At 39.5% G+C, this 14041-nt stretch overlaps 1 protein-coding gene across 1 annotated transcript in view; it reads right to left on the bottom strand.

Annotated features, from left to right (window-relative positions):
- The window catches only part of LOC106561036 (chemokine-like protein TAFA-5), a 148480-nt gene that overhangs the window by 85744 nt on the left and 48695 nt on the right, over window positions 1–14041 (bottom strand). Inside the window, exon 2 of the mRNA XM_014124602.3 lies at window positions 10435–10584. Coding sequence (XP_013980077.1) covers window positions 10435–10584 — 150 coding nt within the window. The remainder of the gene's footprint in view (window positions 1–10434; window positions 10585–14041) is intronic.

Raw genomic sequence — 14041 nt, 5'->3', positions numbered from 1 at the left:
AATAGAATATTGCACCATATCAAAGAATAATAAATAACAATGTGCAAAATTGCAGCATCCCACTTAAACCATTAAACTGGTCCCTCTTATCTCTCTTTATTGCCATGTTATAACCAGCAGCACACAGCAATGCTGACCATATTTTGCTTTTATGAAAGATTTGCATTCAGAAATGCAAGCTGCCTCACTTTCGAGGGGCTGATGCGGTTTCTTCTCCCAGTAATTATTTGTCCCATTTTTGAGAAGACCCTCTCAGAGGGAACGGATGTGGCCACTATGCAGAGTCTCCCTGTCATGACTTTAGTAAGCCGTGGGTAGACAGAGGCCTTGTTCTTCCACCAGCTCAGAGGATCTGCAGATCTTTGGAGGAGGGGCTCCTCCAAATAGGATCGGACCTCCATTAAGGCATCTGCTGAGGGATTCCTTTGTGCTGAATCCCCAGTTGCTCTCTCCTCAAACAGCATCCAAACAGCAGATGTTTGTGACACTACATCTGGTGCTTCTGCTCCATCTGATCCCTCTTCTTCCTGTTGCCCTGGTGCCTGAGCCAGCTGACTGCTGGGGCTGTCCCTCCCTGCTGCTGAGGTTATTCTCTGAAGAGCCTCATCAATCGCTCTGGCATCACTGGGTCCATTTAAACATTTTAATGGCTTTGGTTATGTTAGCTGCATTGTCGCTAACACAACAGACCACTTCTCCATCTACTTTCCATTCTCTGGCCACTCTCAACAGTTCCTCTGCCAAGTTCTCTGAGGTGTGTCTGTCGCTGAACTCAAAGCAGTCCAGAAGACAGCTAGATGTCGAAAAATCTTCAAGGAAGTGACATGCAACCGACATGTAAGAAGTGGTTATCCTTGATGTCCAGCAGTCAGTGGTAAGGCAAACTACAGTAGCTTTTTGGACTCTTCCCGCACTGAAGCCTGTGTGCCCTCGTACAGTTGTGGAATAAGTGATTTTGAAAGGGTTTTCCTGCTTGTAATTGTGTACTTTGAATTTAGATTATTGCTAAAACCTCTGTCCTCCATGATCAAAAATGGCTTGAAATCAGTGGCAATCATTTTAGTCAATGCAATGTCAATTTAGCCTTGTTTTGCTACAGACATAGACTTTGGCATAAACTGGTCCATAGACCGTTGCTGTGGGTCGCGGAGTATGTCTACTTGGCTGAGTGGATACATCCCCACTATCACTAGCAGGCCCGCTAGTTTCTCGAAGATCCGCTACAGCTAGCTTCACAGTTGGGTGCACAGTTCACATATGCTGGTGTAGGTTGTGCATAGAAAGGGCTATATATGACATTTTGTTTTGGCAAATTCTACACTGTGCTCTAACATTGTCTACATTATTAAAATGCATCCAAATGCTACTGTGCTTCTGACTCATTTTCACGCTGTTTTCACAGCTTTCCTTCCTCTCTCCTCGGCTGCTAAGTGTGTGACAGTGAGTGAGTTGGCTCGGCCCTCCCTCATGCATCTTTGGTTCATTGGTTGGCACTGCGTGTCTGATTGACAGGAACAACAGGTGAGGCTGTTAGTCTGAGCAGACAGAACGAATATGTGTGCGCTTGAGCATTTAGGCCTATATTATTTTATATATTTTTTCATTCTTTGAATTAGTTAATTATATTCATTTAAATATTTTGATTATTCATATCTAATTTGTAAAATATTTGTATAAATAGATTCGGCTCTTCTGATATGCGAGCCAGCTCCCAACGTTCACCTACATGAGCCGGCTCTTAGAGCCGAATCATTCGTGACTGACCCATCATTATTTTACTCTAAATCAGTGCCCTGAAACTCATGTTTATTAGGTCTGCAAGTTACGATGGCTTGCAAACTTGTGTAATTCTTATTGTAATCAACCAGAGTTTGGATATGCAACATTTGTACATCCTGCATTCAAAATGAGTGTCAGGTTGGAAAGATGATATGTGTAACGGGTGTCGTCGTAATGAGACCAAGGTGCAGCGGAGGATGTGTGTTCATCTTAGATATTTAATTGAAAAAGAGAACACTACAAAAAAATAAACAAAAGACGACAGCAAAACAGTCCTGTTAGGAAAAACTCTCAACAGAAAACAATCACCCACAAAACCCAAAGGAAAAACAGGCTACTTATGTGTGACTCCCAATCAGCAACAACGAACTACAGCTGTGCCTGATTGGGAGCCACACACGGCCAAACCAAAGAAGCAAACCAACATAGAAAAATAAACATAGAATGCCCACCCAATGTAACACCCTGGCCTAACCAAAATAAAGAACAAAAAACCCCTCTCTATGACCAGGGCGTTACAATATGAGACTACTTTACCATCTAAACTGATACAACCATTTCTGTAACGGGTGGATTAGTTTAAAAATATATATGTTATTTAAATTTGAGTAGCATAAGATGAATTCATCGGTGTACATGCAAAACCATAGATATTAAAACACAATTTTTTTTTAAATCTACTCGCAATAGAGCATGCTGGGAAATATGATAATGCCGGGCGTGGTTTTGGTTAAACACTGGTTATTAACACCAACACTTGGGTTCTTTTACAACAATGACTGTTAATTTAACACCTGAATCAACACTAGAAATGTTACACTGAAATATCAACACAAGGTAACATCGGCCAATTTGCTGTGTGGTAAAGGATGTGAGACTAATATGACTACAGACAATAATCATGTTAATATGGAAGAAAATAGAGTGAAAGAAATGAAAGAGAATGGGTAAAAAATGTGTTGACAACACTGCATAATAATGCATTGCAATCTTCTCCAATTGCATACCTAATTAACTGCAGTCAAGCATCCACTGTAGTAGAACATTTGATTCATCTTACAGTTTAACCTCTCTGGGGCAGGCGGGACGAATTCGTCCCACCTACGTAACAGCCAGTTGAATCCTGTGGCGCGATTTTCAAAACCTTTGAAATGCTATTACTTCAATTTCTCAAACATATTACTATTTTACAGCTATTTAAAGACAAGACTCTCATTAATCTAACCACACTGTCCGATTTCAAAAAGGCTTTACAACGAAAGCAAAACATTAGATTATGTCAGCAGAGTACCAAGCCAGAAATAATCAGACACCCATTTTTCAAGCTAGCATATAATGTCACAAAAACCCAGAAGACAGCTAAATGCAGCACTAACCTTTGATGATCTTCATCAGATGACAACCCTAGGCTTTTATATGCCAGCCCATAGAGGTTAAACAATACATGCATGTTTTGTTCAATCAAGTTCATATTTATATCAAAAACCAGCTTTTTACATTAGCATGTGACGTTCAGAACTAGCATACCCCCCGCAAACTTCCGGCGAATTCACTAACAATTTACTAAATTACTCACGATAAACGTTCACAAAAAGCATAACAATTATTTTAAGAATTATAGATACAGAACTCCTCTATGCACTCGATATGTCCGATTTTAAAATAGCTTTTTGGTGAAAGCACCTTTTACAATATTCTAAGTACATAGCCCAGCCATCACGGGCTAGCTATTTAGACACCCGGCAAGTTTAGCACTCACCAATATCAGATTTACTATTATAAAAGTTTGATTACCTTTTGTTGTCTTCGTCAGAATGCACTCCCAGGACTGCTACTTCAATAACAAATGTTGGTTTGGTCCAAAATAATCCATCGTTATATCCGAATAGCGGCGTTTTGTTCGTGCGTCCCAGACACTATCCGAAATGGTAAATCAGGGTCGTGCGCATGGCGCAATTCGTGACAAAAAAAATTGAAATATTCCATTACCGTACTTCGAAGCATGTCAACCGCTGTTTAAAATCCATTTTTATGCCATTTTTCTCGTAAAAAAGCGATAATATTCCGACCGGGAATGTCCATTTAGCTAAACAGAGGAAAGAAAACAAAGCTTTCGGTCGACGCGGGCGCGAGCCTGAGTCTCACAGTACTGTAACCAGCCACTACCCAAATGCGCTACTTTGTTTCAGCCAGAGCCTGCAAAGCCACGATTCAGCGTTTTTCCTCCTTCTGAGAACCTATGGCAGCCGTAGGAAGTGTCACGGGACAGCTAAGATCCTCACTCTTCAATAAACAGAGACAAGAAGAACGACACCTTGTCAGACAGGCCACTTCCTGCATGAAATCTTCTCAGGTTTTTGCCTGCCATATGAGTTCTGTTATACTCACAGACACCATTCAAACAGTTTTAGAAACTTTAGGGTGTTTTCTATCCAAAGCCAATAATTATATGCATAATCTAGTTACTGGGCAGGAGTAGTAACCAGATTAAATCGGGTACGTTTTTTATCCAGCCGTGTCAATACTGCCCCCTAGCCCTAACAGGATATATAAATTCTTCTGAACCTACCTGAACACCTGCACACACTTCATCATTGTGTAGATTAATTGTTGCTTTGTGCAATTACTTAGGAAGCATCCTCCATGTAAATAACTACATTTATTCAAAGAGGAAATCCTTTAGTCATCACTTCATTCATCAATATGGTAGGTTCTTCCAGAAAGAATGTTGCTTGCATGTCCCTTGAGGCATGCATAATAATGAAGAGGAAACACGTGGCTTCCTATCCTCTTTACCATAGCTACTGCCCTAGCCTGAAAGCGGGTTTTTTTCGTACGCATACAGTCCACATTCAAGGTTTCCAAATGGCCAAAACATTCAATGAGATCCAGGGATATGGCGCAACAAAAAGGTTTATTCTTCTTATATCTAACAAAAAAAAGATTCTCCAATCAACTTAAAGCATAGATTACTTGACATGGAAAATACATAATATGACCTGCCTGTATGTCTGTATGGTCAAAAGACTATACTGCTCCCGCGTCTAGCTAGGACTTCTCCCCCGAAGGCCCAACTTCCTGCCTTTATCCTAACACACTTATCCCAGTACAATGAAGGTACAAGAGTTGGGGGGCAAAAACTAAGTTACACTAATAACAAATGAATATATCTCAAACAAGTAAATATAAATCATAAAGGTACGTACCTAATATTTCAACAAATACTATCGTATTTAATATATTTACACAAACGTACATGGAGCTCTGTATGTTCTCTCTTTTATACAAATATGTCCAAATCGGCTATAACAACGTGTTTACAGATGTTTACAAAGATAATACCTGTAGCTAGCGTTAAACATGCAGGGTTTGTACATGAACAGTTGAAGTCAGAAGATTACATACACCTTAGCCAAATACATTTAAACTCAGTTATTTACAATTCCTGACATTTAATCCTGGTAAAAATTCCCTGTCTTAGGTCAGTTAGGATCACCACTTTATTTTAAGAATGTGAAATGTCAGAATAATAGTAGAGAGAATTATTTATTTCAGCTTTTATTTCTTTCATCACATTCCCAGGGGGTCAGATGTTTACATACACTCAATCAGTATTTGGTAGCATTCCCCTTAAATTGTTTAACTTGGGTCAAACATTTCAGGTAGCCTTCCACAAGCTTCCCACAGTAAGTTGAGTGAATTTTGACCCATTCCTCCTGACAGAGCTGGTGTAACTGAGTCAGGTTTGTAGGCCTCCTTGCTCGCACACGCTTTTTCAGTTCTGCCCACAAATGTTCTATGGGATTGAGGTCAGGGCATTGTGATGGCGACTCCAATACCTTGACTTTGTTGTCCTTAAGCCATTTTGCCACAACTTTGGAAGTATGCTTGGGGTCATTGTCCATTTGGAAGACCCATTTGCGACCAAGATTTAACTTCCTGACTTATGTCTTGAGATGCTGTTTCAATATATCTGCATAATTTTACTTCCCCATGATGTCATCTATTTTGTGAAGTGCACCAGTCCCTCCTGCAGCAAAGCACCCCCACAACATGATGCTGCCGCCATCCCCGTGCTTCACGGTTGGGGTGGTGTTCTTTGGGTTGCAAGCCTCCCCCTTTTTCCTCTAAACATAACGATGGTCATTATGGCCAAACAGTTCTATTTTGTCCTCAGACCAGAGGACATTTCTCCAAAAAGTACGATCTTTGTCCCCATGTGCAGTTGCAAACCGTAGTCTGGCTTTTTAATGGCGGATTTGGAGCAGTGGCTTCTTCCTTGCCGAGCGCCCTTTCAGGTTATGTCAATATTGGACTCATTTTACTGTGGATATAGATACTTTTGTACCTGTTTCCTCCAGCATCTTCACAAGGTCCTTTGCTGTTGTTCTGGAATTGATTTGCACTTTTTGCACCACAGTACGTTCATCTCCAGAAGATAGAACACGTCTCCTTCCTGACCGGTATGACAGCTGTGTGGTCCCATGGTGTTTATCCTGTTATGGACAGACGTTCCGCTAGTGGAATGCCTCACCAATATCCAATGGTATAGCGTGGCACGAATTACAAATACCTCAAAAATGCTAAAACTTCAATTTTTCAAACATATGACTATTTTACACCATTTTAAATACAAGACTCTCCTTTATCTAACCACATTGTCTGATTTCAAAAAGGCTTTACAACAAAAGCAAAACATTAGATTATGTCAGGAGAGTACCCAGCCAGAAATAATCACACACCCATTTTTCAAGATAGCATATATATCACAAAAACCAAAATCACAGCTAAATGCAGCACTAACCTTTGATGATCTTCATCAGATGACACTCCTAGGACATTATGTTATACAATACATGCATTTTTGTTCAATCAAGTTCATATTTATATCAAAAAACAGCTTTTTACATTAGCATGTTTTGTTCAGAACTAGCATACCCACCGAAAACTTCCGGTGAATTTACTAAATTACTCACGATAAACGTTTTAAAATCGGACACCTCGATTGCACAAAGGAGTTCTGTATCTATAATTCTTAAAATAATTGTTATGTTTTTTGTGAACATTTATCGTGAGTAATTTAGTAAATTCACCGGAGGTTTGCGGGGGGTATGCTAGTTCTGAACATCACATGCTAATGTAAAAAGCGTTTTTTTGATATAAATATGAACTTGATTGAACAAAACATGCATGTATTGTATAACATAATGTCCTAGGGTTGTCATCTGATGAAGATCATCAAAGGTTAGTGCTGCATTTAGCTGTCTTCTGGGTTTTTGTGACATTATATGCTAGCTTGAAAAATGGGTGTCTGATTATTTCTGGCTGGGTACTCTGCTGACATAATCTAATGTTTTGCTTTCGTTGTAAAGCCTTTTTGAAATCGGACAGTGTGGTTAGATTAACGAGAGTCTTGTCTTTAAAATGCTGTAAAATAGTCATATGTTTGAGAAATTGAAGTAATAGCATTTCTAAGGTATTTGAATAATGCGCCACAGGATTTCACTGGCTGTTACGTAGGTGGGACGAAATCGTCCCACTGGCCCTAGAGAAGTTAACCTGTCTGGGCTAGGGGGCAGTATTTTCACGGCCGGATGAAAAACGTACCCAATTTAAACAGGTTACTACTTTGGCATATTATTAGTAGATTTGGATAGAAAACACTCTGAAGTTTCTAAAACTGTTTGAATGGTGTCTGTGAGTATAACAGAACTCATATGGCAGGCAAAAACCTGAGAAAAAGTCAACCAGGAAGTGGAGGATCTGAGAATTGTAGTTCTTCTTTCTAGTCCCTTTCGAAACTACAGTATCTGTGGGGTTACGTTGCACTTCCTAAGGCTTCCATTGGCTGTCAAAAGCCTTCAGAAAGTGGTTTGAGCATTCTCTGGTCACTGGGCAGATAATAGGAGCTCAGTTACTGAGTGGACTGCCAGGCAACAAAGGGATTGGATATGCTTGATCCCGCGAGCGCGCCCCTCCTTCTTTTTCTCCTTGAATGAATACGCTATTGTCCGGTTGGAAAATTATCACAATTTTACGTAAAAAATACCATAAAGATTGATTTTAAACAGTGTTTGACATGCTTCTAAGTACGGTAATGGAACATTTTGTCTTTTCATCTCTGGTACCGCGCTCGCACGTTATGCATTTGGATAGTGCTCTGAACGCACAATCAAAACGGAGGTATTTGAACATAAATATGGAGTATTTCGAACAAAAACAACATTTCTTGTGGAAGTAGCAGTCCTGGGAGTGCATTCTGACGAAGATCAGCAAAGGCAAGAGAATATTTCTAATACTAATTCTGAGTTTAGGTTGCCCCGAACTTGGTGGGTGTCTGTATAGCTTTCTGTGATGGCGAGCTATGTACTCAGAATATTGAAAAATGTGCTTTCTCCGTAAAGCTATTTTAAAATCTGACAGCGGTTGCATCCAGGAGTAGTCTATCTATAATTCTTTAAATAGTTGTTATATATTTTGTCAACGTTTATGATGAGTATTTTTGTAAATTGATGTGCACATTCACCGGTAGTTTTGTTGGGAATACATTTTCTGAACATCACGCACCAATGTAAAATGCTGTTTTTGGATATAAATATGAACTTTATCAAAGAAAACATACATGTATTGTGTAACATAATATCCTAGGAGTGTCATCTGATGAAGATCGTCAAAGGTTAGTGCTTCATTTAGCTGTGTTTTGGGTTTTATTGACACATGTCCTTGCTTGGAAATGGCTGTATGATTATTTTTGTCTATGTACTCCCCTAACATAATCTAATGTTTTGATTTCGCTGTAAAGCCTTTTTGAAATCGGACAATGTGGTTACATCAAGGAGAAGTGTATCTTTAAAATGGTGTAAAATGGTTGTATGTTTGAGAAAGTTGAATTATGACATTTTGTTGTTTTTGAATTTGCCGCCCTGATATTTCAATGGCTGTGTCCCGCAGGTGGGACGCTAGCGTCCCACGTAGCCCATAGGAGTTAATAAGTGCCTGTTATCGATATATCATTTATACATATATATATCTTCGAGTTTAACTCGGGAGATGGTAACTCATTAAACAACTTCTTCTGTGGTGCCTCAAATTCCTAATTAGTTAATTGTTACATGATTAATTTAATCAAGCAACAATTAAACATAGTTAGTTGATTCGATAAATAACAGTCATCACATTAATGATAGTCACGTCAGGACAGTATTTTAATATTTTTGTACCCAAGGGAACAATACTGTACCCTAAGCGTACCTTTATTACCAAGAGTGTATACCATCCACTGCTTTTTGTTGATTCTGTTGAATTCTCTAGTTCCTTCTGAACTCATACACTGAAGGAATGTTTCACTCATTATTTCTTTGAAAGTAATGGGAGCTGTTTCTTGTGTGATTAAAAAAGATCCTGAGGGTTTTTCAATGAGATCGAAGTCACAGGTGAAACCATTACATGGCAACATTTCCACAAAGGCAGAAGCAATCTACTCTCTGATTGGGCCTTTCTAAATATAATCCAACTCATTATGAACAAAAGACAACACTGCATGAAAGATGAGTAATTTTGCAGATTTTTGTGATATTTTGGCCCAGTTCCTTGCAGTTTGGTTGAAGCAGAGGATTTAAACTGTGATGGATATATGGATTATCCTGTTTGAAATGTGACCTCTGTGGAATGGGAATAGAGGAAAGAGACATTTGTAGCATTTGGTACTGCAGCCTGAGGACCTTGAGAACTGAAGGGAAGATTAAAAATAACTGAAATCTCATTTGTTTTTCCACTGATAGAGTAAACCCTGCTCTATGGCTCACCAATGTTTATTTCTGGAACAAACAACAAAAGAAAGTGAGTGCCCGAGCTGAGATGCGACCTGACATAAATACCAAGCCTGCAAAGATGTGCCATGCTCTAGGTAAATAAAGGTCACCCAAGATGTATTGCCAACATCTTTTTAAACGCAATGACAACCACCAGCCACCTCAGGTGTTAAACCTGTTATTAGGATGTTGTGTTATGTGCTTCACTCAGGTACATAGGTATCATAACAACAACTGCAGCAGGAAGAGTGTCAAAGGCAAGTTGTCAACAGTAAAGCTGGAAAAACAGGTCACAGCATTCACAAAATGCCAAAACAAAGTTGAGGGTGCCTAAAATAATTGCTCTGGTGCCAGGCAACATTATGGAAAGGATACAATTCACAGGAAAAATGCAAATTTCAGCCTTTTTTGATCCATGTGGGCTTTTTGATCCATGAGGGCTTTTGTCAATAGCCTTTGTAAGTATTGTGCAAAGGGAGAGAAGGTATTTCAACTTGATAAAACATCCAAGTGTACCCGCTGAAGCACAAAAAGTAATATAAGCACAATGCAACCCCACAGAGAGAGGCAATTCGATGTGTATCCAGCAGCTGCTTTCCAATTCTCCCCAGATGGCACGCAGGACAAGGACAGCAGGTGATGAAATGCAATGCAACACTCCATTCGAGATGCCTAAACCATCTTAACAGAGATAACGGAGAAACCACAACATCAGAAATGGTCTTAGATGCACAGGGGGTGGTGGCCCAAGAGGCCCTTGAGGAAAGCTCTTTAAGCCCTTCAACCCCCATGCTTCGGGGGTTCTCTCTGAAAGTGAAGGATCGAGGTGGATCTTGGTTCTTACCGTCTACACAAGCCGGTCTGGCTCTCGTGGTGCCTGCAATCTGACCCTTTTTGCAGGCACACCTCGCCGTCTGCCGTGCTATGGTCCGCCGTGGCTGACTGCTGTCCCGGTCCAGAGTAACTATCTCACATGTACCCGCTGCCAACTGACCTAAAGACAGGAAGAGAGAAAAGGAAATGATATAAGAGAGAGATAACAATTGGAAGTGAAGTCTACTCTACATGGTGGAATTACCATTAAAAAATATATATTTCCAGGGTAGAAAAATGTAAGTGAAAGGTTGCATTGAATGGATACAAAGCTAGAACATTAACCAATCAATCATTCACCACCAATCAACCATTCACCACCAACTAATAACAAAGGTCCTTTCCAATTACCTTTCCCCTCACCTCCTATAGGCTAACACCATCTCTGACAACATCACACGCGATAACATTGCCGATAGAGGATTACCTAGATATCCATTTATACATCCCAGTCATATTTCAGACTGTTTAATTTCCCTTCCTCAGTACATGGATGAGGTGGGCCAGTTGTTTGATTAGACACCAGAGATGTTGATGTATCTAAGTCCTGGGACCTTTTGACCTATCTCCTGATTGGACATTAACCTGTGTGAGTGGACTGGCCCTGGGGCATTCTCCATAGGGACTCAGTGGGTTCTCAGAGTCAGTGATTATAATTTGCAAGCACCTTGGTGTGGTAATTTAATCTGGCCTCAAGTCACAGTGTAGAGGTTCGGGGGAGTTAATTAAGTTTACTGCAGAGACACATTCGGAGTAATAGTGGGCTGTCTAGGATAGTGATTCAAAAGTACAGAGAGAAATGTTCAAGTCTCTCACAGGTTTCCCAGTTAAAAAATGGAGATGGAGAAAAGCACAACACATGTGGGCCAGTATCCACAAAGCAAGAGCTGATCTACATATACAGTGCATTCGGAAATTATTTAGACCCCTTAAATATGTCATAATTGTGTTATGTTACAGACCTTATTCTAAAAATGTATTACATTTTTGCAAATGTATTACAAAAACCCCCCGGAAATATCACATTTATATACAGTACCAGTCAAAAATTGGATCACCCTTACTCATTCAAGTTTTTTATTTTTATTTTACTACTTTATACATTGTAGAATAATAGTGAAGATATCAAAACTATGAAATAACACATATGGAAGCATGTCGTAACCAAAACAGCATTAAACAAATCAAAATATATTTTACATTTTAGATTCATAAAAGGAGCCACCCTTTACCTTGATGACGGCTTTGCACACTCTTGGCATTCTCTAAACAAGCGTCACCTGGAATGCTTTCCCAGCAGTCTTGGAGTTCCCACATATGCTGAGCACTTGTTGGCTGCTTTTCCTTCAATCTACGGTCCAACTCATCCCAAACCATCTCACTTGGGTTGAGGTCGGGTGATTATTGAGGCCAGGTCATCTGATGCAGCACGCCATCACTCTTGTGGCAGCAGATAGCCAAGTGGTTAGAGTGTTGGACTTGTAAACGAAAGGTTGCAAGATCGAATCCCCGGGCTGACAAGGTAAAAATATGTCATTCTGCCCCTGACCAAGGCAGTTAACTCACTGTTTCTAGACTGTCATTGAAATAAGAATATGTTCTTAACTGACTTGCCTAGTTAAATAAAGCAAACATTTTTTTTTTTAAACTATCCTTCTTGGTCAAATAGCCATTAAACAGCCTGAAGGTGTGTTGGGTCATTGTCGTGTTGAAAAACAAATGGTAGTCCCAATAAGCACAAACCAGATGGGATGGCGTATTGCTGCAGAATGCTGTGGTAGCCATGCTGGTTAAGTGTGCCTTGAATTCTAAATAAATTACCGACAGTGTCACCAACAAAGCACCATCACACCTCCTCCTCCACGCTTCACGGTGGGAACCACACATGCAGAGATCATCTGTTCACCTACTCTGCATCTTACAAAGACACGGTGGTTGGAACCTAAAATCTCAAATTTGCACTACTCAGAACAAAAGACAGATTTCCACTTGTCTAATGTCCATTGCATTTCTTGGCCCAAGCAAGTCTCTTCTTCTTATTGGTGTCCTTTAGAAGTGGTTTCTTTGCAGCAATTTGACAATGAAGACCTGATTCACGCAGTCTCCTCTGAACATTTGATGTTGAATTGTGTCTGTTACTTGGTCTCTGTGAAGTATTTATTTGGGCTGCAATTTCTGAGGCTGGTAACTCTAATGAACGTACCTTCTGCAGCAGAGGTCACGCTGGGTCTTCTTTCCCTGTGGCGTTCCTCATGAGAGCCAGTTTCATCATAGCGCTTGATGGTTTTTGCAACTGCACTTGAAGAATCTTTCAAAATTCTTCAAATGTTCTTTATTGACTGACCTTCAGCTTAAAGTAATGATGGACTGTCATCTGTCTTTGCTTATTTGAGCTGTTCTGGCCATCGACTTTTTCTTTTACCAAATAGGGCTATCTTTTGTATACCACTCCTACAATGTCACAACACAACTGACTGGCTCAAACGCATTAAGAAGGAAAGACATTTCACAAATTAAGGTACACCTGTTAATTTAAATGCATTCCAGGTGACTAGCTCATGAAGCTGGTTGATAGACTACCAAGAGTGTGCAAAGCTGTCATCAAGGCAAAGGGTGGCTACTATGAATAATCTCAAATATAAAATATATTTTGATTTGTTTAACATATTTGTAGTTACTACATGATTCCATATGTGTTATTTCATAGTTTTGATGTCTTCACTATTTATTTTACAGTGTATAAAATAGTCAAAACAAAGAAAAACCCTGGAATGAGTAGGTGTGTGTATACATTTTTGACTGGTACTGTAAGTATTCAGACCTTTTACTCAGTACTTTGTTGAAGCAACTTTGGCAGCGATTACAGCCTCGAGTCTTCTTGGGTATGACGCTACAAGCTTGGCACACCTGTATTTGGGGAGTTTCTTCCATTCTTCTCTGCAGATCCTCTCAAACTCTGCCAGGTTGAATGGGGAGCGTTGCTGCACAGTTATTTTCAGGTCTCTCCAGAGATGTTCGATCGGGTTCAAGTCCGAGCTCTGTCTGGGCCTCATTTTGACTTGTTTTAAGGACATTACATCGAAGTTGGCTCAGCCTGTAGTGTGGTTTTCCACTTTAATTTTGAGTGCGACTCCAAATCCAGACCTCCATGTGTTAAATTGGATTTCCATTGATTATTTTTGTGTGATTTTGTTGTCAGCACATTCAACTATGAAAAAGAAAAAAGTATTTAATAAGATTATTTCATTCATTCAGATCTAGGATGTGTTATTTTAGTGTTCCCTTTATTTTTTTGAGCAGTATATTATGTTATTTTTATTGAAAAAATATATATATATATTTGTGTTCTGCTAATCTAAATGATTGAGTTTTTACAAGTTATGATTATTTAATATTTTAAAGTCAATGTAACATTTATTAATAAGTTGTTCTTACTTGATTCTATTACGTTTTACGTCTTTACTTAAAATCATAAGGTAGTAGTCATGCACACTGATATTTGGGTAAAAAACACCTGATTTTGTTGTGCTGATATTGAGGTATTATTTTTTGCAAGTTATTTATACGTAATAGTGTCA

Source organism: Salmo salar, chromosome 10 (genome assembly GCF_965601325.2).
Source record: "Salmo salar chromosome 10, fSalSal1, whole genome shotgun sequence".
NCBI lineage: Eukaryota > Metazoa > Chordata > Actinopteri > Salmoniformes > Salmonidae > Salmo > Salmo salar.
Note: the sequence above shows the minus strand (reverse complement) of the source record. Positions and strands in the feature narration are given on the sequence as shown.